This window comes from Protopterus annectens, chromosome 4.part1 (genome assembly GCF_019279795.1).
Source record: "Protopterus annectens isolate FY-2018-M chromosome 4.part1, PAN1.0, whole genome shotgun sequence".
Classification (NCBI taxonomy): domain Eukaryota; kingdom Metazoa; phylum Chordata; order Ceratodontiformes; family Protopteridae; genus Protopterus; species Protopterus annectens.
The window spans coordinates 472501879-472524787 of record NC_056734.1 but is presented as its reverse complement, the minus strand read 5'-3'; the positions used below and the strand labels follow the sequence as shown (position 1 = coordinate 472524787).

The 22909-nt window shown below is 43.1% G+C and overlaps 1 protein-coding gene across 3 annotated transcripts in view; it reads left to right on the top strand.

Annotated features, from left to right (window-relative positions):
* TNK2 (tyrosine kinase non receptor 2) overlaps positions 1–22909 on the top strand; it is a 1226346-nt gene that overhangs the window by 921997 nt on the left and 281440 nt on the right. For 2 of the 3 annotated variants that reach the window (XM_044070286.1, XM_044070284.1), the window contains exon 12: positions 6638–6682. The exons of the other annotated variant lie outside the window; for it this stretch is intronic. In XM_044070286.1, coding sequence (XP_043926221.1) covers positions 6638–6682 — 45 coding nt within the window. The remainder of the gene's footprint in view (positions 1–6637; positions 6683–22909) is intronic. 3 annotated transcript variants of the gene reach the window in all.

The following is a 22909-nucleotide window of genomic DNA, read 5'->3' as shown; positions in this document are numbered from 1 at the left end:
CAGGCCAGTCCTGAACCTAAGTCATCTAAATGTATTTGTCAAACACTTGTAGTTCTGAATGTTCACGGTACAGTCCATTTTCCTACTACTACAGAAGGATGATTGGATGTGCTCAGCAGACCTTCAAGATGTGTCACATCAAAACAGACAGGCAACCAGAAAGTTTCTACACTTCTGCCTGAGAGCCAGTGATTTGCAATTCAGGATCCTGCCCTTTGGTCTCACCACAGCTGTCAGGTCTTTTCCAAATGGCAGTGGTTGCCGCTCATCTCAGACTGCTACAGTGTTCCCCTCTGTGGACGACTGGCTCCTCAGTGCTCCCACCAAGCATCTCCTAGTCCACACAAGGGATTGTCTTATTTGCCTTTGCTCCAAACTAGGCATTACAGTGAGTTGCAACAAGTCACAGCTATCCCTGACACAAGTCCTGGAGTTCATAGGTGCACACTTGGACACTACTTCACAAATAGCAACACTACCACAAACCAGGTTGTCAATTCTACAGAGTCAAACCTTACAACTGTTTTCATATCAACCCCCTATCCTCCAGCCAATGGCAGTGTTTATCATTCTTGTTCCCCTGGCAAGGTTCTATATAAGAGTGTTGCAGTGGATGTTGGTAGTCCAGTAGTCATTCAGGTGCCAACCCATGAACTTTCCAGTTAATCTAACCAAACCATGTAACTTGGTTGATACCATCATTGGAGGTCTTTCAAGGCTGTCCTTTTGTTCCTCTTTTACCCAAAGCCACAGTGACCACTGATGCTTCCCAGTTGGGGTGGTGGTGGTGAAGATAGTCCAAGTCATGTGGTAGTCTTCACATCAGTATCACAGAGATGAGGGCAGTACTCTTAGCATTGCAGGCCTTCCACAACATCCTTCCTCTAGGGATGATTTCCATACAGACAGACAATATGTCAGTGGTCTGGTGAATCAACAAATTGGGGGGGGGGGCATGCTCCTATCTCTTATGTTGAGAAGATATGAGAGTGTGGCAGTGGAAGACTTCTTATGGTTGCTTTCTAATAGCAATTCACATAATGGGGAGTTCCAATGTACTAGCTGACAGGTTCCGCAGATACTACTTCACGAGTTGTTTCTCAACCCAACAGTGACGAAACAGATTTTCATCAATGGGACTGACCATGATGTGATGTCTTTGCTTCTCCCCATCAATTCCACATGCAGCAAGTTCTTTGCTCTGATCCCTTCAGAGGGGGAGTCACGCAGGAAGCTGTAATCCATGATTGGCCTCCAGTCTTCTGTACACATATTCATCAGTTTCAATAATTCCAAAATTAACAGAAGAGCATGATCATCCTTATTGCCCCTTACTGATCTTGACCGGTATGGTTCTCCTTCCTGTGACCTCATTTGATACACCCTACATGGCTACTGGATCCAGATCCAGACCTTCTGTCTCACCTGTCCAGCATGCCTCACCCAAACATCCGAGCATTCGAGTTTACTGTATGTTTTCTCCACTTTTTATGATGGTTATGCAGTCCAAGCTTTCCTGTAAAGTAGTACATATTCTCATATCATTTCAGAAAGCTTCAGCTAAGAAAATCTATAAAAGTAAATGAAAAGGTTTTCCATATGGGCTTCTGAGAGACATTTAGATCCTTTTTCACCCTCTGTATCAGCAGTGTTACAATTCCTTCCCTCAGTTTTATAGTCCACAAATAAAGTTCAGTCAGCTGTAATGTCTGATTTCCACAAGTAAGAAGCATTCATTTCTGGCCTCTCTTAAATTGTGTAAAGCCTTTCTCAAGAGTACTTTTCTTCTCTGACCGCCTGTCAAAGGGCCCTACTCCACGATGGGACCTTATTGTGCTTCTACAAGCATTAACACAGTCCAGTCTCCATTTGAACCAGCAGCCAAAGTGGACCTAAAGTTCCTGTTATGGAAAACTGTTTTTCTGGTGGCTATTGCATCATCCAGAAGAGTATCAGAACTCCATGTCTTGTCTTGTCAGTCACCATATATTCATAGGTAGGTCCTGGGGCCTATATAAGCCTAGCCAAAAAGGTTCCCTAGCTTTCGCTACCCAAGAAACTTATTTTCCTGTGCCCCTGTCAAGCAGTGCTGCAGAAATGATCCCCGGAGTGAATTTTCTATTTCCCATCCAGTCGTCAAGATTTTTCTTAGAGGGCCAATGAGGAGCTTTGCTTGACATGAATGGATAGTTTGTTCCAGAGTATGGGAAGTCTCTGGGACAGGAATCTATCCCTCCAGCATGTTCTATTGTGGTGACAAGGTTTAGGTCCCTGGAGAGTGTAGTTCAGAGAAATTGGGGTTTCTTTAAGTGTAGTATGTCCAGCAGCTATGGGTTTGACATAGCTTTGTATGTTAGGCAGAGTAGATCTGGAGTTTTTTTACACTGTCTGCGTATTGCATCTGTTTGAGGCCAGTGATCCTCTTAGTGAGGTATTTCTGTGGCCTTTCCAATTGTAGGTGCCTTGTGAGATACATGCCAAACGGGGCATTGTACTCTATAATGGTTCTGATGAGGGATGAGTAGAGAGGAACAATGACTTCCTTTTTTCTAGATGAGAACCCTTTTGTGATGAGGTATGCCACGTAGAAGGATTTCCTGATTACTGTGGAGATGTGGTTATCAAAGGAGAGACTACTGTCCACCTGTGTCCCTAGATCTCTTATCACACTTTCAGTGTTTAGCGAGCTACCGTCTGTGTGGTAGCTCGTGGGTACCTAGTTTTTCCCAAAGGGGATGACAGTGCACTTCTTGGCATTGAGCTTGAGGCCATGACTTTGACACCAAGCATCTGCCTCTGTAAGGCCCTTTTGTAGAATGTCTACATCATTAGGTGATTCTGTTATGGCTCCCAGTTTGCAGTCATCTGCAGACTTTGTTAAGCAAAGACCTTCTGTGTTGGCCTGCACTTCAGAGAAGTAGATGCCAAACAGGAGAGGACCCAGGACCAAACCATGTGGTACTCCACTCGTCACTGGTCTGAAGTCAGACTTGGAGTCAGCTATTTATACTGTGTGGGTTCTGTCAGTTAGCCAGTTGGCCACCCATCTTGTGATATAGGGATTTATGCCCAGTTTAGTGAGTTTATCTATAATTCCAGAGTGGGGGATGGTGTCAAAAGCCAAGATAGGCTGTATGCACTACCTTGCCCTCATCTGCGGCTCTAGTGACTGCTTCAAAGAAGTCAATCAGGTTTAGTAGACATGATCTACCTTTTACAAATCCAAACTGAGTGTGGTCCAGGGTTTGGAGGCTACCTATGTCTTTGTTTATAAGCTCCAAGATGATACGTTCCATGGCCTTGCAGACCAGGCTCATCAGGCTAATGGGGCAGTAGTTTCTGGGGTCCATGATGACACCCCCTTTGTGAAGTGGGATAACCGTCGCTATGCGCCATTCAGTAGGCACATTGCCTGAGGTGAGGCTATGATTGAACATGGTACTTAGGTGGGGTGCCAGTTCGTTCTGTAGTTTGTGCAGTATGCAGCCTGGGATGTTGTCTGGTCCCATGGATGCTATGTTCTTGGTTTTTGAGACTGTGGTCTTTACTTCTTCATCCGTGATTACAGAGTCTTTGCATTTTTCTGCTATTAAGATGGGCTCTTTGGAGGGTGAGTGAGAGGTAAAGTTAGCACTGAACCTATCTGCTAGGATGTTGGCAATATCGGTTGGTTCTGTATATTTAGTGCCACTGTGCCGTATCTCCGAGCAGATCTGAGTGTTGCCATTGAGATTTTTGACACAGCTGTAGAATGCTTTGTGGTTGTCTTTGGAATTGATGGTGATTTTATTTTCATAACTGGCTTTGGATGATTTTATGAGGGCTCTCAGCTTCTTGCTGAGGCTGACCAGGGAGTTCCGCCAATCTTGGGATTTTACTCTTTTTTGCAACAGCTTCTTCCTTCTGTTGTTTTTCATAAAGACAGAGTTTCTTACACACCAGTCCTTCTTTTCTACCTAAGGTGGCATCAGGGGCAGCACTCAATCTAGCTATTAATTTGCCACATTTTTTCCCTAACTTTACTAATAAAGGAAAATATAGGCTTCATTTGGTGGATGTCCATAGACAGTTGCGATTCTTCCTTCACAGAACAAAGTCCTTCAGGAAGGAAGACCAGTTATTTGTCTCCTTTCCTAAAACAAAATTGTGTCAAGCTCTGTAGAAAGTTACATTGACTAGTTGGCTGGGAAGCTGTATTTCTCAGAAATAACAAAATCTTGCGTTTACCAAAAACATTCAACATGATCAGTTCCCATTTCTTCTGCCTTTTTGTCTACAACATCAATTGCCAGTATTTGCGCTGCTATCTGGTGCACTGCTCATACATTTATTCCTCACTACAAATGGATGTTTGTTCCAGAGTAAGGGTGGCTTTCGATTCCACCATCCTGTGGATTAATCTTCCATGAAGACCACTCTGGGATTCAAGTGTCTTGGGATTCTGTCCTATTGGTTGAAGAAGAGATGGAAAAGACAACATCAGATACAAAAGTTATGTACTCTCCATAACAATGCGTCTGCGTTGTCTCTTTCTGTTCTTCCTCAACCTCCCTCTCTCCATTCCCCTTTCAATTTTTCCATTTCATGGAAGACCTTTATGTAGATTTCTGGTATGTCCTTTAGTTTACATAGAATGTTGTTTTCCCTGCTACAGCTCCAGAAGATATACATATACACACATACACATGCACATGCACACGCACGTGCACACACACACACACACACACACACACACACACACACACACACACACACCTATAAATATATATAGATAAGGTAGTAGCCAAACTCAATCTGAGGTAATGTTGGGATTTGGAGAGAATTATGGATAAGGGGAAGAGCCTGAGCTATGGATCATAGTCTGAAACGTGTCTGAAGTTGGATCAGAGGACAGATCTGAAGCTCATTGGTTTAGGAAAGACAGAAAGAGGCAATACAGGTGCATCATTATAGTAAGTACATAACTTTTGTTTATCTCTCACTGGCATACTAGCTGGGTTGGTGCCTCCAATTCTGCAGTCTCTTCTAATGTAACAGAGTATGTTGAATACTATATAGAATAGCATAACAAAAATTATTCAGGCCTGCAGGTCAGATATTTTGAGGAAAAACTTCCTTATACAAGTATCTGATCATTGGCAGACATTGTGTAATGCAGGCCATGATATGGTGCTTAAGGTCATATGTACCTCAGTAGAAACAGGAAGAGGAAATTCAAAAGCATATGAGGAAATATCTTGGAAAAGTAAGCCAATAAAGCTAATTTGCAGAACAGATGAAGCAGTGATTGCACCATGTAGTGACAGATCCAGGGCTGGGGACTGGGAAATGTATTCTCGCTTTACAAATTTGAAGTGCCGAAGTTTCCAAATATCAAACACAAAACAGTGTAAGGAATTTCTCCGTGTGGATGTTTTTCCGTTCCTGTTTGTCTAGTTAATCACTATATATTAAATAGCAGATAAAAGTCAGAAAATGGTAGTAGAAGTAGCGAACTTAAAAACGTCCTAAATCAAAAAATAAAAACTTATTTTGAAATGTTATTAATATTATGCAGAACCACTAACAGTAGTAGGTATTCAGAAGTAATCCAAGCAGGGTAGATAGTCTGTTTGCAGTTGAAAAATCCTTTATTAAGCACACAGACTCATGCTGTGCTGTACATATTACATGTACTGTCCTGTATGGTACTGGCATAATATTGATCAGCTACTATGCATACTGAGAATGCAAGACCATGGAAGGCATTGTAAAACACATCTTTGGGCTTGAAATTGTAGAATGTACTTTTGTAAAACAGGGCCAGCAATATGGAGTTAGCTCATATCTAGTATTGGAAATGCTAACTTCATTCAGACACTTAAATCATAATTAGACCAGGCATCTCTACCTCACATTTCTTTGCAGTTAGAGCAGGGGTACTAGATTGACTGCTTTTTCTGCTTGATTACTTTTACTTGTTCAGTTAGCTTTCTTTAGTGTACCTCGCTGTTTCTGTACTTTTAAACATTCTTCTATCCTTCCCCATCTCCTAAACAACAGATATTCCTTTAATTTTCTCTAAACTACTTTCTGTCTTACTTGGCATCTTTACTGTTTGGTTTTTGCATCTTTCTTCACTTTTTATGACTGTGGTAACAATTACTTAGAACTGTCATATTTTTTATTGTTGCATGTCAGTATGTATAGTATATGTCTAATATTTTTTTTTCTACAATTGCCGTTTTTTTATGCCTATACTAATAACTTGATATGAGATCCTGCCACTGGCTACAGTGATGGCTAGAAAGGTTAATTTGGCAAGTCCCCTTATACAATTAATAAATTATAAGTAAATAAAATATATTTTTATAGTCTGAATGAGGCTGCTTTTGTTGTATTCATTTATGCCTCTGTTACTGTTAAACTGTGAATGAGCCCTTTACTATTAAGCAGAATGAGCCCCATCATTACCATGTGGAAGTGCTTCCTACATATAGCCATGTTTATTACATTTTGTTATTCAAATTATGTACTTCCCCTTGATTATGTATTAGAACTTTTCATCTGTATTCTGACAGTAGCTGGTCTCATTCATTCTGAAATTTTACCTCAGTTTTCTTTTCTGTCTTGCTCTATCTTTGTTCATTTTTTTCAGAGGAGCCCCCGCCTCGTCCACCTCAGCCTGCATTTCTTATTAAAAGTAAGTCTGATTCTTCTCTACAGTGTGCATCACTTCTGCTTTCTGTGTCTTTCTAGCTTCTTTATTCAAAGATATACTTTCTGTTGTCTGTTATTTTTCTCAGCATGGAGTTTGGCATGTCTTTGTATGTGGATAGATATTGTGTGTGTGCGCGCATATGTATTTGCATGCACAGTATTTTGTGTTTTCAACATATTAGCATGGAGATCCAAAAGGTACCATGAATAAGCAGCATGATTTTCTTAAGTAAATTGATGTCACAGGAGTACCTTTTGGATTCTAGAATAACTGATCACTGCACATTAATATAGAAACTATAAAAAATGAATGTTCTCTCCCCCCCCCCCCTTTGTTTTTTTTTTGCATTTGGTTAAATGAAAATATTATAAGGCTTACACTGTAACATTCCGTGTAAAATGTTCAGTTAAGTGTGTATAATATGTCCATTATAGTTTTGGGTAACTTTTGTCCTGAGATATCCATTGAAGGTTTGAGAACTTTCTGGGCATTTGATATACTAATGGATTCTGCAAACATTTTGATTTACTTGAGGCTTTCATCAATTAATAGCATGCACCTGGAAATGCTTGCATGTGTGACAGTGGCTCTCTTTAGCAAGCAAACTAATCACATGGTACATATATTAGCCAGTATGGCATTATTCTTGGGTTAGACCAGTACAGCGCTGTTTAAGGATTGGGTTTGACAGTTGTAAGGACTTTCATTAGCAGACATACATTTTGGTAATGATTGGTAATTTATTCCATTGAGTGTTGCAGACTGTAGAAGGACTATAACTGTTTATTTCATGGAGCTGTCATCAACGAGATATTTTCTTAGTAAATAGATAAATCAGATGTTTTTACCTTGTTAGACCGTACACAAACATAATCAGAAAACAGTCATTGGTTACATTTTTAACATTTGGGTCAAAACAGATTATTTAATTTGCAGTAAAGAAATAGAGAGATCAGTTATCCTGACAATTTGGTAGAACTAGATAGTATTACAGAAGACATTTGACATGCCTGGATTTGAACACTATAATTAGTAGTATGGCTTGACAATGTACTTTACACTATTTGCTGATGCACATCTTTACTCTGGGTTGGTGTAACCTGCCAGTGAAACATTAATTGAGGTAATATTAGGCCCAAATGGATTGAGTTCAGTAGCAAAGTCTGGGTCACTGTCCTCTGATAAATGTGCTGCAAACCTTTAAATAACATAACATCTTACTTTGAGGGACCTTATACACTTGATTGCAAAGCTTTGGAATATATGTGATCTTTTGATTTTTGTTTTTGTTTTATTTTTTATTGTGAGTTCATGCACTCAGTTGTATGTATGTCAAAAATATGTATCTTTGTAATGTTTTTACATTCAGTATCTAAGAAACCTAGGTTAAATGGTGTTTTGCAATTACTGGAACACCAGGGGCAAGTCAAGAGGAGGGTACCCCTTTTGTCTGGGACCTGCAAAGAATGTTGGTGCCAGAGAGGAATAGTTCGAGGATGACCTCACTGCAGAATGGTTAAGAGAGCTGGATGTTACAAAGCACAGGCACTTAGCAGAGATTCAAATGGTAAGTAACAAGAGTCTAAGCCTGTAGCATTGTATGGCACCTTGTTTAAGTCCACTGAGGCTGCTGTGTCCTTTGATTACCCATGTGGGTGTACCCTTCTTTAGTTGGCAGTCATCTTTCTCGTCAGTGTATGACAACCAAGAGACTAGTCAGAATGGTGCCCTATGCACCCACTGTTGGGAGTGAAACCTGGGCTTAGCACCATACAAATTCTGGAACTTGATCAGCTATTTGCTCTGCAGTGGCACAGGGAGTAAGCCTTCAAATCAGTGGGACTGAATTTGGTCCCAAAAGTCATTAGTGGCTTCATAGTAAGAGCTCTACTGTACACTTCCAGGACCTAAGGTTCAGTACTGATCTGCTGTCACTGTCTGTGTGTGATTTGCATGTTCACTTCATGTTTATGTTAATTTTCTCTAAGTACCGTGGAGTCCAACCTCCTATGCTAGTTCATAGGTAGGTACTAGGCTATCAGCCCAAGGGCCTATGTAAGCCTATCCAGCAAGGTTCCATAGTTTACGCCACCCAAGAAAGTTATTTTCCTGTGCCACTGTCGAGCAGAGACACAGAAGTGATCCCCGGGGTGTATTTCCTATTTCCCATCCACTCATCAAGATTTTTCTTGGAGTGCTAATGAAGAACTTTGCTTGACATAGATGGGTAGCTTGTTCCAGAGTATAGGAAGTCTCTGGGACAGGAATCTATTCCTCCAGCGTGTCCTGTTTATTGTGGTGACAAGGTTTAGGTCCCTAGAGAGTGTAGCTTGGCGAGATTGGGATTTCTTTAGGTGTAGCATGTCCAATGGGTTTGACATAACTTTATATGTTAGGCAGGGATCACCTCGGAGTAGGCAATATGCTACGGAGTAAAGCTGGAGTTTTTTGAGGCGGTCAGTGTTGGGCATTTGTATGATGGCCAGTAATCCTCTTTGTGAGGTACTTCTGTTACCTTTCCAGCTGCTGCAGATGTCTTGTGAGGTACATTCCAAAAGGGGCATTGTACTCTATAATGAGTCTAATGAGTGTCGAGTAGAGGGGAGCAATGACCTCTTTTTTCCTGGATGAGAACCCTTTTATGATAGACTTTAATGAATTGTCTGTAGCTACAAGATGTAATGCATTATTGTGGTTGTTTCTTTCACTTTGATCACTATCAACATCAGAGATCTTATATTTCAGGGATGGAGGGATCGAGCAATTTATAAAAACAAGGGACATTACACATCCTTGATCGTTGTTAAATGATCATTAATGTAGCTTGTTCGGAGAGGCAGTGGATGTGTTTGAGAGAAATATAATAACTTTGTTTAGTATTTCTTCACTTTGATCACAAGCATCAGACGTCAGAAATTGATTACCTTTGATGAAGTTAGTCTGGGTATAAAAATAACTTACCACTGCTAGTAATTGAGCCTAGTTGAACAGTTGTTGATCTGGTTTGTCAGGGTCAGTGTGAACATGAGTTTTAAAGGTGAGAATCTATATGTGAAAATAATCACCACAGCTTTTATTTGTAGACAGGAGGTAAACACTATCTGAACAGGCTATTTGTGCTGCAGTAGTCTTTGTGTGGTAGAAGCTGGAAGTGATGCTTTTAGTGTAATGTAATCTGTGAAACTGCTTTTATTGCCACTGCAAATGATGTTATCCAGCATTTGAAGTGTTCATTTAGGAAAGAAGTAAAGCACTTTGGGAATTGTGAAGTGAAACTGAGTATTCATCATGCAGATTTTCTATTACCTGTACAGCTAACTGTTTAAACTAAGTACAGTTTATGGCTAACTATAGCTAAATATAAGTTGTTATCCAATACATTTTATTAGCAAATGTCACTTTTCAGGAAATATAATCTTGTATTAGCAGGTCACACTAATGGGCCAACTTGGAGTGTGTTATCCTGCCAGGTTGGTTTATATTCAGGTTCCATTGGGGTGAGTATATGACTTTTTCATGGTTAGGGATGACCATGTGTTTAAAAGATATGTATATTGAGTTATAATTGTATCTGCAGTAAGTAATCATGCATATTTCTCCAGAAAAGGAAACGTTTCTAGCTGGAAACATGCCACAGCTAACACTCCCTTTCATATTCATCACTGAGCTGCATTTAAATCTGTAAGGCTAGAATGGCATCTTCACTTTATATTTGAATATTCTGTTATAATTCCATAGAACGGCCTATTTATATAAGCTGTTTATGCTTTTTATTTTATTTAGGGTCAGTAGATTGTGCCTTGTAATCAGAAGTAAAATTCAAATCTATTTCCCTTAAAATGGAATTTTTCTGTCACTGGTCTTTTAAGTAACCCCCCCCCCCCTCCTAAATTTAGACGTCTATGCAGTAACATCCATTACACAAAGAGAAGATTGTGTATGTATCTTTATATTTGAAATTACTTAAAACCATCCTGGAACTAAATTGTTTTTCTGAGAAATCTTCTGGAAAATTTCAAATGGTTTCCAAGATAATGTACTATATTGTTAGGTACCATCACAAGGTCTATATAACCAGTTTGGTGCTTTTTTGGCATTCATTTCAGAGTTAGCAAACACATTTGATATTTTTTCATGCTGATGGACTCTGGTATATGGTGTGTGTGTGTGTGTGTGTGTGTGTGTGTGTGTGTGTGTGTGTGTGTGTGTGTGTGTGTGTGTGTGTGTGTGCGTCCTTCTGTTCATATGCTGCTGTATCCATAATATGAGGGAGTCTGCCTCTGGATGACTCTCGTACGTCCGGCCATTATACAAATGTTAGCTGCTACTGCGAAGGTACGTGCATCGGCCCTCATCCCTCAGTGTACGTCTGTCATAAACGGATGTTGAGTAAAAAGCGGATGTCAGCATGCACCCATCTCAGAACTTTTTTGCCACCTGTGTGTGACTGCCAGCGCTGGTCATTGCTCGCTTGGAGAAGTGACTTTGTGTTTGTTCAGATAAGTACCCCTAGTGGGTTTTGGTGACCTTTTTGCTACTGTGTTGTGGGTTAATGTCAGGTAGAAAGGGGAAGTGTCAGTGTGGAAGGCTGATTCCACATAAAGACTTGCACGAGCTCTGCCTATTCTGTTTAGGCCAAGAGCACGACCACACCTCTTGTGAAGTCTGTCAGACCTTTTTTCCCAAAGCACTTAGGAGCTGTCTAGCCACATTAAAATTATACCTAGAGAATCAGTACTTGACACGCTTAGCCAAGGATATGGACCCAACATCGGAAGAGCCTCCTGCAAAAAAGGCCAAGAAATCTCTGTCTGAACCTACTGCTGCTTCCTCTATTCTGACCATACCTCTCAAGGCCTCTGAAGGCCTGGAGTCCGAGTCAGAAGCTGCGGACCTTCCACTGACGGGTACCCGGGAAGAAGCCATCAAAGAAGCCACTAGCATGTCCCAGAGGGAGTCGCAGGCATCCGACTTGGGCACTGGGAGGGGGGGGGGACCAAGGCTCATAATTTCCGAGGGCCCACATGGGGTTTCCCAAATAGTCAGAGAGGATGTTGTCTCTGATATTGTGGAGTGCTGACTGGCAATCCGGTCCTCCTTCCCAGCACCGCATAACAGATACTTCTATGTCAGATGTCCCCAAAAAGAAGAAGCAAAAATCTAAACATATTGCTCCTTTTCAACCATCTGTAGTGTCTGACCAGGCGCCTGACTGGCAGGCCTTTACTCAGGGCATTCTTAATGTCTTCCTTGCTTTATGACAGTCCTCTGCCTCTGCCCAGACCCTACAGTCTCTACCTCTAAGAGCAAACTAGGTGCTGATGTTTCGTCTGAAGAAGAGGATTCTTCAGGGGATGAATCACTGACTTACACATCTCAAATTGCCTCCCCTCTGGGGTATGTTTCTCCAGAGGAGGAGTCTAATGGTACGCATTCCCCAGGGGAAGACGTTACCTTTGAGGAAACTATAGTGCAAATGAAGGACTTTTTAAGTGGGATTACATTCGGCTTACTGAGACTCAAAAGTGATATTATGACCTCTTACACATGGAGTCCCCCAATCCGTCTGCAGTCCCCCTTGTGCACCCTGCCTTTCTGGATGCCTTCCTAGCTGCCTCAAGTGCCTCAGATTCTCTGCCCCCTGCACCAAAATGCCCAGACAGATTTTATGAAGTCCCTGAAGATGCAAAATTCCTCTTCAAGGCCCCCTACTGCAGACCCATCCACAATTTCTGTGGCTGCAAGTAAAACTTCCAAACTTCTCCCCTCCATTGCCCTACTTCCTTTGGACAAGGAAAGCAAAATTATGGAAAGACTGGGCAAAAAAATATACACCTCTGCCACTTAAGCTATGAGAGCTATAAGCTACCAAACTCATATGGCCAAATACTCCTTGGCCCTTTTTACTGATGCTGTTAAACAATTGGGTGACCTTTCTGATTCCCCTATCAAAGCTAAGGTCTAAAATTTTTTAAATTTCTGCAGTCAAGTAACTAGACAATCCATTAAGTGTATTTATAAGGCAGTGGAGGCTTCATCTAGGGCTGCAGCTACAGGTTCTGTTATCAGGAGATATTCCTGGCATAGACTACACCCTCTGCCTGATGACATTAAGTCAAAACTCATGGATGCTCCCTTGGATAACAAGGCTTTATTTGGATCAGCGGTTGCTGAACTCTTTATGGCCCTTCAAGAGAAGGGCAAGGAGCTGCAGGACCTCAGGCACATTTTTATCTGCTGGCTTACCCGCTTCCAGAGTAACTATCCAGCTAAAACTACCTTTGTGAGAAGGTCTTCCAGGAACATGCCACCCAAGGGGAAAAAAGATTCAAGGAAGCAGACCCCCCTCTAGGTCTTCACCCTCACCTGCAGTTCATAAACAACCTTTTCAGGCCAAGCCTGGTAGTCTGTGACTAACAGGTCTTAAGCTCAAACACCCCACTCTCCATGCGCCTCTCCCGGTCCTTCCCTGCTTGGAAACAGGTTATCCAGGACTCGGGTGCTTTCAGTTATAAAACTAGGTTACTTCATGGTGTGGGAAACTAGGCCTGCCTTCAGAGGCATTCCTCACCCCCTTCGAGACCAAATGGCTTCCATTCCCCCAGTTCTGCACACCCTGCTTTCTCAAGGCAGAATTCAAGACATGCAACCACAATCAAGATGGAAGGGATTCTACTCCAGGATGTTCCTGGTCACCAGAAAAGAAGGTCCCTGGAGACCTGTCTTGGATTTGTCCCATCTAAACACTTTCCTCATGGTCCCCTCCTTTCACATGCTTACCCTTCCTACTCTCCTGCCCCTGATCCTCCGTCAGGCCTTCATGGTGTTCTTGGATATAAAGGATGCCTACTTACGTATCCCAGTCCACCCTCTCTACAGGAAATTCCTTCGTTTCTCTGTAGGTTCTGCTCATTTGGAGGTCTGTGCTTTGCCATTTGGTCTCTCTATGGCTCCAAGAGTGTTCACAAAGTGCTTAGCCTCAGTCATTGCCTTTGCCAGAATGTAGGGGATCCATCTCTTCCCCTACCTGGACAACATCCTTATTCAGGCACCGTCTCCACAGTTAGTCCTGCAACATCTAGATTTCACCATCTCCATCTTGAGGTGCCTGGGGATCACCATAAACCCTTACAAATACTCCCTCACTCCCTCTCAGGATCATGTGTTTTTAGGGTGCAGGATCTTAAGAGGACAAATGGCCTGTCTCCCTCCAGACAAGATTCTGTCCCTCACATCCTATTTCCAGGAGGTTCTCCCTCACCAAGACCTGTTGGCCAGGGAGTTCCTCAGGCTCCTGGGATTCATGGCCTCCACCATTCCCATGGTACCCTTTGCAAGGCTACACATGAGAAAATTCCACTGGTACTTGAGGACAATCTGGAAACCACACTTGCACCCTTTGAAGTTTATGGTAACCCTGCTTCCCTGCCTTGCCAGGGAACTAAATTGGTGGACTGCATAGATCTCTGCTACCCCTTCCTTCTGGCCAAAATCTTTACATAGATGCCTCAGACTCAGGTTGGGGCACAACCTTAGGAGAATGGAGAGTGAGAGACACTTGGACCCTGGGCCAACATAGGGAACACATCAATATCAAGGAAATGAGAGCCTTGATATTGGCCCTACAAATTTTCAAGGATCAGATTCTTCCAGGTGTGCTGAGATGGTATATAGACAGTACCACTGTGCTGCGGTACATCAACAAACTGGGGGGACAAAGTCCTACCTCCTATGCAGATTGGCTCTACAGGCATAGGAAATTGCCCAATAAAGTCATGTAAACCTCCTAGCCATCTACATACCCTCTGCAGAAAATGTGATGGCAAATGCTGTAAGCAGAACCATGACTTAATCCCACGAATGGATGCTAAACAGGGATGTGTTTCTGGACCTGGTCCATTAATGGGGTATACCTCTAGTAGACCTTTTTGCCTCCCCTTGAACAGACAACTCCCAACCTTCTGCACCAGGATACCCTCTCCCGGGGCGTGGAGAGTGGATGCTCTTTCCTTCCCTTGGTAGGAGATGTCCACTTATGCATTGCCCCCCTTCCCACTCTTACAAAACATTCTGCTGAAAATTTAGAGAGGACAACCACAAATCTTGTCGGTGACCCCCTTTTGCCCAAGACAGCACTGGTTCCCCCTTCTACATCATCTAGCCAAGGGCAATCACCACAAGTTACCCCACAAGATGGACCTGCTCACACAAGAGAAGGAAACTCTCATACACCCCCAAATATCCACCCTGAACCTTGCAGTGTGGGTGATAGGGCACTGATTCCCTTCAGACACCGCTACACTGAGGACATGCTTTAGGTTCTGCAGAAAGCCAGAAAACCCACTACTGGAAAATCCCATCTTTCCAAGGGGAAAAGGTTTACTGTTTGGTGTCTGAAACAAAATTTCTAACCACTGACTGTAGAACTTCCAGTGGTTTTGTCTTACCTGTGTGAACTGATGAACTCTTGCTTGTCATACTCTTCTATTAAAGCTCATCTGTCTGCCATCTCAGCATGCCTACCTCTCGCCCCTTCTCTAGCTTCCAGACTGGAAGTTAAGCTCTTTTTAAAGGGAGTACTTCACATTAGACCGCCAAGGAAGCCCATCCCCTCCCCCTTGGGATCTTAATTTTGTTTTGGAAAAGCTGACCTTACCGCCTTTTGAGCCAGCCAAGGACTGCTCTCTCCAACACTGCGTATGGAAAAGTATCCTCCTGGTGGCCATTACTTCAGCCAGACTGGTTTCTAAACTACAAGCCCTCATGGCCTCCCCCTTTTCACAGTTTTCCACAAGAACAGGGTTTGCTTATCACTAACCCATCCTTCATGCAAATTGTTAATGAACTTTCCCTGAATCAAGCCATCAGTCTTCCTACCTTCTTCCCCTTGCCTCAAACCTCTGCTGAAAGGATCCTTCACTCCTTGGATGTACATAGACAACTCTGATACTATTTGGCCAAGACCAAATTCATCCATAAATCTGATAGGCTGTTTGTCTCTTACCACCCAAGAGCCCTGTGGAACCCTGTTTCCAAACAAACCATTTCCTCATAGATAAGTAAAACTATTTCCACGTGAAGTTGTTCTAGCTCACCGTTCATTCTTACAGATGGATTCGGAGCCAATCCTTGGCTCTAAGTCGGCCAACTACAAAGCTCGAGGTCTTCAGACAGCTTGAGGCCAAGTCCCTATCCCATGATGCACCTTGAGTTACCCGAGATCTAGTTTGCGCTGCAACAGGTCATTGTTTTTTTCACAGCTCAGGCCAGTAAAGTTTTCTTCTTTGAGAAAAATGTCTTTCTTTATATATATATATATATATATATATATATATATATATATATCAACGTAGCTTAATTTTCCTTTCAAAGTATATCTTTAGAACTACCAAAACTGCTATTTAGCCTAACTTTCTTTAGTAGTGAATAGCCTTCGTTTATTAAGGCTTTAGAAATTCCCTTCCCCTTTCTCTAGTGTGCCTTTTTACAGTTTAAAAGTATTAAAAGGCTCCTAGTCGGCCAACTACAAAGCTCGAGGTCTTCAGACAGCTTGAGGCCAAGTCCCTATCCCATGATACACCTTGAGTTACCCTAGATCTAGTTTGCCGCTGCAACAGGTCGTTGGTTTCTTCACAGCTCGGGCCTGTATAGTTTTTTTCTTTGAGAAAAATTTCTTTCTTTATATATATTTCAACGTAGCTTAAGTTTCCTTTCAAAGTATATCTTTAGAACTACTAAAACTACTATTTAGCTTAACTTTCTTTAGTAATTTATAGCCTTCGTTTATTAAGACTTTAGATATTCCCTTCCCCTTTTTCTAGTGTGCCTTTTTACAGTTTAAAAGTATTAATAACAGTGTTTACTAGATTAGAGTGTGTTTAGTAGGTACTTAGTAGTTTATAGCTTTTACTGGTGTGTTGTTTGGACTTGTTGAACACTTGTGTGTGTGACTTTAATATCTTTATTAATAGTTGTTTCTCGTGTGCATTTAAAATTTTCTTATTATGGCTGATCAGGAGAAAGAAAAACTGTTCAAGTCTGGGTTTAAAAAATGTCCAAAGTGTGGACAGAAAATGTCTGTGACTGATAGTCACGTCAATTGTGTTTACTGTTTGGGTGCCCTGCACTTACCAGAGAGTTGTTCCATCTGACTTTCTTTTAGTAGCAGGGTCCTGCATGAAAGAAAAAAAAAATAAACTAATTGACAGAGGGCTTATAAAATCATCTTTTCAGGAAGCTTTGAGTGACCATGATAAAGCTGGTAAATCTCCGAAATCTTCTAAGTCCGCTAAGTCTTCTACGGAGCATAGAGTTTTGGATCCAACAACATCTAAAAAGATATTGACGTTGACTCCACAGCCTTCGGAGCCGGTCTCCGAAGTACTTAAGTCACCGATCTTACAATCAGTGGCACCCTCGATAAGCCTATCTGATTTGGATGTGGATTGTGTGGTACAGAAGTTGTTACAGGCACCGGCATTTGCAAAATTTTTATCGCCTCTGATCCAAGTGGTTTCGGAACCGAAAACTGTTTCTCCATCTTCTTCTTTCCTCCTATGAGCCATACCATTCCTTTGGTGCCAGAGGAGTTGGAGCTGATGATTGTGGAGTCTTTGGAACCGACACCTGCTCCAGTGCCATCAGTTCCGATTACTCGGACCTCCGTGGAGCCCATCGAGGAGTCTAGGAGCCGCCACTCGCTGGTCGGATCCAGGGAGGATAGTCGCACCGATCATTCGGTTCCGACTTTACCTCATGGGGCCTTGGCTCAGAGAGTTCAGCTCCTATCCCTGGATCGGAGCCCACTGTTCTGGTGCTGTGGGAATCATTTGTTTCTTCGGATCCAGCGGTTCCTTCCCACCAGCACAGAGGTGCTTTTGAAGCCATGAGGACAGTAATGTCTCCCAGGACATCCACAACTTTAGGACCAACTACCTCTTCCCTAAAAGCTCCTGTATCTTCTTCTGCCTCACAGATCCCTTTGAAGCGTAGAGACCCTGAGCCTCAGGAAGCCCCACTGGGTGGTCCCTTCTCTTCCGAGACCTCACCAGAAGCTCCCAGTGATTAGGTTCCCAGGGAGAGAATTTGCAAGACAAAGCATCTAGACTCCCCGCAGGAGTCTAACACCAACTTGGATAAATCAGAAGGGTCCCCCTCTGAAGATATCTCATTCACAGATATCTTGGAAATCCTAAAGCAGAGTGGTGGCTGGAAGACCACCAACCCTACTGAGGATGAGTCGGTCTTCCTGAAAACTTTTGGGTCTCAGCCCTCCACCTCTTGGGTGTGTCTACTCTTCGATGAGCTTATGGAGTTGATCTCACAAAGGGAGTAGGAGTCTCCGGACACCATGGGCCCTGTCCCTAGGAGGCCCAATAAATTTATTTCTGCCCCTCACGATAAGACCTTTCTCACAAAGGGAGTGCCTGTTGATGCCATGGTGGTGGCAGCAGCCACTAAAAGGAGATGTCGGAAACTTCTTCCTCTGTCCATCCTCCTAATAGAAACTCTAGGATCATGGATAGATACTGGAAGCGCATGTTTAGTTCAGCGCCATGTGTTCACTGAACTACCTCACACATTTCACAAGACTGCAAAGAGACCTCCTAAAAGAGCTTGGAGATACTCTACAGGGTACGGTAACTGAGGGAGCTACAGACAAGGTTGCATCCCAGCTTGCTACCCTTAATTCTGTAGTGAACTCTTCCACGCGTCTGATTTCATATGCAGCTGATGGTATGAGTAGGGCAGCGGGTACAGGAATTGCTCTTAGGAGACCCTCCTGGATGCACTTATGTTCCTTTGCGGAGCCCTTTAAGTCATCCTTTGTCAACACCCCTTTTGATGGCTCTTCTCTTATCGGGCCCAAAATTAAGGAAACTCTGACCAGGTGTGAGCAGGAAGGAAATACTCTGTCCGCTGTCAGAGTCCATTTTTCCACCCCTACCAGACCCTACCCCAAGGGTCAGAAGGGAGGAAAGATGTGGTTCTGAAAAGCCCAAGGAGCCTTTCTGGACACACGTGGTGAACCCCCCTCCAGGGGCAGAGGAGGGGGCAATAATGGATGATGCCGCCCTCGTGGCAGAGGCGGTCCGCAAAATCAGGGTGAGAGACCAGTTCTTTGGGAAGCCCTACCAGCGCTCCTGAAAGGAGGCCCAACTGTCCTACTCTGGAGGCAGTCAGAAGTCGCTTATCTTTGTATCCAGACGCCTGGCTAAAAATAAACAACAACTGGGTACAAAACATAATTTCCAGAGGATATTTTATCCCCTTCGCCACTCCTCCCCCTTTGATAACAAAAATCCCAGACGTTCCACCCAGTTACAGGGAACAAGCAACAATAGAGGTCCAAAGGTTGCTAGAAAGAAAAAGTCATCCATTCAGTCCCAGCAGACCAGATAGGATCCGGAACTTACTCAAGATTCTTTTTAGTTCCAAAAAAGACAGGGGACTGGAGACCTATTTTGGACCTCAGCAGACTAAACAGATCTGTCAAGAAGGAGAAGTTCCAGATGGTCACACTACAGTCGATACTTCCCTTCTTAGGGAAAGACCATTGGATGTGCTCGATAGATCTCCAGGATGCGTACTGCGTACTACCTCATAAAAATGTCCAGACCATCCAGGGATCCATCTGCACTTCCAGCTGGGAGCCAATCGCTACCAGTTTCAAGGTCTGCCCTTTGGTCTCACTACAGCCCCTAGAGTGTTCACCAAATGTATGGCAGTGGGTCACGTCTCACCTGAGGCATTTGGGATTCCAGGTGTTTCCGTAACTAGACTATTGGCTCCTCTCCACCACCACCAGGCATCAGCTTATACAAGCCAGGGACACCACACTTACTCTTTGCAATCAACTAGGGATTACCATAAACTCAGAAAAATCTTGTCACCATCGCAGCATATCGTTTTTATCAGAGCAGATTTGGACACCACCACCACCACTTTAAAACTTCCTTTAGAAAGGATATCAGTACTTTGTCAGCAAATTCTGAAGGTAATTTCCAGAGACAAGGTGCCAGCCTCAGAAGTGCTGAAACTGTTGGGTATGATGGCAGCTGCAATAATAGCAATTCTATTGGGTCTTATGCACATGCGGGTTCTACAGTGGCTTCTGTTCACGCAGTGGTCTTATCAAGAGCTCCCAATGTCACACCTCATTATTCTAACAAACACATGCAAAAAAGATCTTCGGTGGTGGTTGACCTCTCTCCAAGTAAAGATAGGTTGTCCTTTTATCCTACCCTCACCATCAGCCACGGTGACAACGGATGTTTCCCTGATTGGGTGGGGCGGGGGGGCATTTTCAGGGAAGAACAGCCCAAGGCACTTGGACCGAACAAGAGACACATCTGCATATCAGTGTCCTGGAGATGAGAGTGGTACTCTTGGCGTTATAGTACTTTCAGGACTCTCTCCCTCTGGGGACAGTTGCGATTCAGAAAGACAACATGTCGGTGGTCTGCTACTTAAACAAACAATGAGGAACCAGGTCCTATCCCCTTTGTCGAGAGGCCCTAAGAGTATGGCAGTGGGCTACATCCACCCAGCGCCTTCTGATGGCAAAGCACATCCCGGGGAAATCCAACGTGGTTGCAGACAAACTGAGCAGGGTAATTTTGTTGTCTCAAGAGTGGTCCCTCAAAAAAGAAATAGTGGAAAGAATATTCTGCAAATGGGGGCAGCCTTGCTGTGATCTCTTTGCATCCCCCATGAACACAAAATACAAAAGCTACTTTGCCCTGATACCCCCTCTGGGAGAGTCCCCAAGGGACGCACTCATACACGATTGGCCTCCGGGTCTCCTTTATATGCATTTCCACCAATTCCCCTGATACCCAAAGTATGACAGAAAGCCAAAGCCCTGGAAAGGGCCATCATGCTAATAGACCCTCATTGGTCTCGTCATATTTGGTTCTCCTTCCTTCGACCTCATCTGTTGGAAGAGCCTTGGATTCTAGACCTAGTTCCGGACTTTCTTATGCACTCGTCGGGGGCCCTTCATCCCTCCCTTCAGTCCCTAAAATTGACAGCTTGGCTGCTCCAATTCTCATCATAGCCAGGTTCCATAACCTCTCAAACGACACCCAACAGATCTTAATATCTTCTCATAAATCCTCTACTAGGAAGTTGTACCTCAGCAAATGGAAGAGATTTCCCATATGGGCTTCTCAGAATAACGATGGCCGTTACCAAGCCTCTATTTCCTCTATATTAGAATTTTTGACTATGCTTTTCAACAAAGGAGCGGTGGCAGCTACAATTCTTGTGCAGCTTGCTGCCATCTCTAATTTTCATCTTGGTACTGAAGGCTTTAACATAATGTCACACAAGCTATCCAAAGCCTTTCTCAAAGGGACTTTCCACCTTAGATCACCAGTTAAATCCCCTTATACCCCCTGGAACATAGATTTTATGCTCTCACGCATTATTCTCCCACCTTTTGAGCCAGCTTCTTCATGCGATTTGAAATTTTTGTCTTGGAAGACTATCTTTTTAGTAGCCATCACATCTGCTCGAAGAGTCTCAGAACTACAAGCCTTTTCCATAAAACCTCTGTATTTGGTGTTTCATGCTGACAGAGTTTCACTGCGAACAAATCCTTCATTCTTACCTAAAGTTTGTACTGAAGCTAACCTTAACCAAACTATAGATTTACCAGTGTTTTTCCCTAAACACACCAACAATTTGGAGTATATGCTGCACAAACTTGATGTTCACAGACAGCTCAGATTTTACCTAGATAGAACCAAAGAATTCAGAATATCCGAACAACTTTTTGTTTCCTTTTCAGATTCTAGAAAAGGCATGCCTGTGGCAAAAACAGCCCTATCAAAATGGTTATCTGATTGCATCACTTTCACTTACTCAGCTGCCAGTTTACCTCTACAACACAAAATTAAGGCTCATTCTACCAGAGTTGTGTCCACGTCTTCTGCATTTTCAGCTAGGCTACCAATAGACAATATTTGTGCAGCAGCCACTTGGTCAAAGCCTCATATCTTTATCACTCATTACAAAGTCGACAGGGCCTCCTTTGGTTCTACTGTCCTGAGAGACATACTCCCATGAGCCAACTGAGGAGGTTGATGCTTGGGACGCTACCCATCTGTAAGAATGAACGGTGAGATAGAACAACTTCACATAAAGAAGTTATGTACTCACCGTAACGTTCCATGTGAGTTATTCATCTCGCCTTCATTCTTACTTCCCACCCTCCTTATCTTTCCTGTGATGTTTACCTTAAAAAGTGACACAATGGCATATGGTATTATTAGAGGCAGCAAACAAGATCGGAGGTAACTCAAGGTGCATCATGGGATAGGGACTTGGCCTCGAGCTGTCCGAAGACCTCGAGATTTGTAGTTAGCCGACTCGGAGCTGAGGATCGGCTCCAAACCCATCTGTAAGAATGAAGGCGAGAGGAACAACTCACATGGAACGTTATGGTGAGTACAAAAGGCTCCCCTTCCCAGTGAAGGCACACTCCACTAGGGCTGTGTCCTCCTCTGGTGCATTCTCTAAGGGTTTGGGTACAGATGCCATTTTGGAGGTAGCTACATGTACATCTGTACACACTTTCACCAAACACTACAAGTTGGACATTATTTCCAGGCCCAGAGCAGGATTTCCCAGGGTCATCCTTCATGGCTTTGTGGAGAATGTCTCTGTCCCTCCACTCTCTTCTTAATAGCATGAGATTTTGCAACTCCCTCATGTTATGGATACAGCAGCACATGAATAGAAGGACGTAGTATAGTTGTGTAAAATCTTAGCATAACTTTAGATGTCCTTCTCTTCTCTATGCTACTGTATAGTTTCCCACCCTGCCTTCCCCTGATGCTTGTCTGGCTCCTGAGTACCCACTCTGTTGTCGGTGGTTTTGGCAGCATCCAGTTCTGAGACAGTTGCATGCTGACATCCGCTTTGAACCCAACGTCTGTTTATGACTGACGTATGCTGAGTGATGAGCGCCAACGCACTTACCTTCGCAGTAGCAGCTAACTTTTGTATAATGGTCAGACATACAAGATTTAACCAGAGGCAGACTCCCTCATGTTATGGAAAACAGCATCATATAGAAGAGAAGGACATCTAAAGCTATGATAAGATTTTACACAACTGTACTCTATATATATATATATATATATATATATATATATATATATATATATATATATATAAAATATGGATCCCTATCACAAAGCC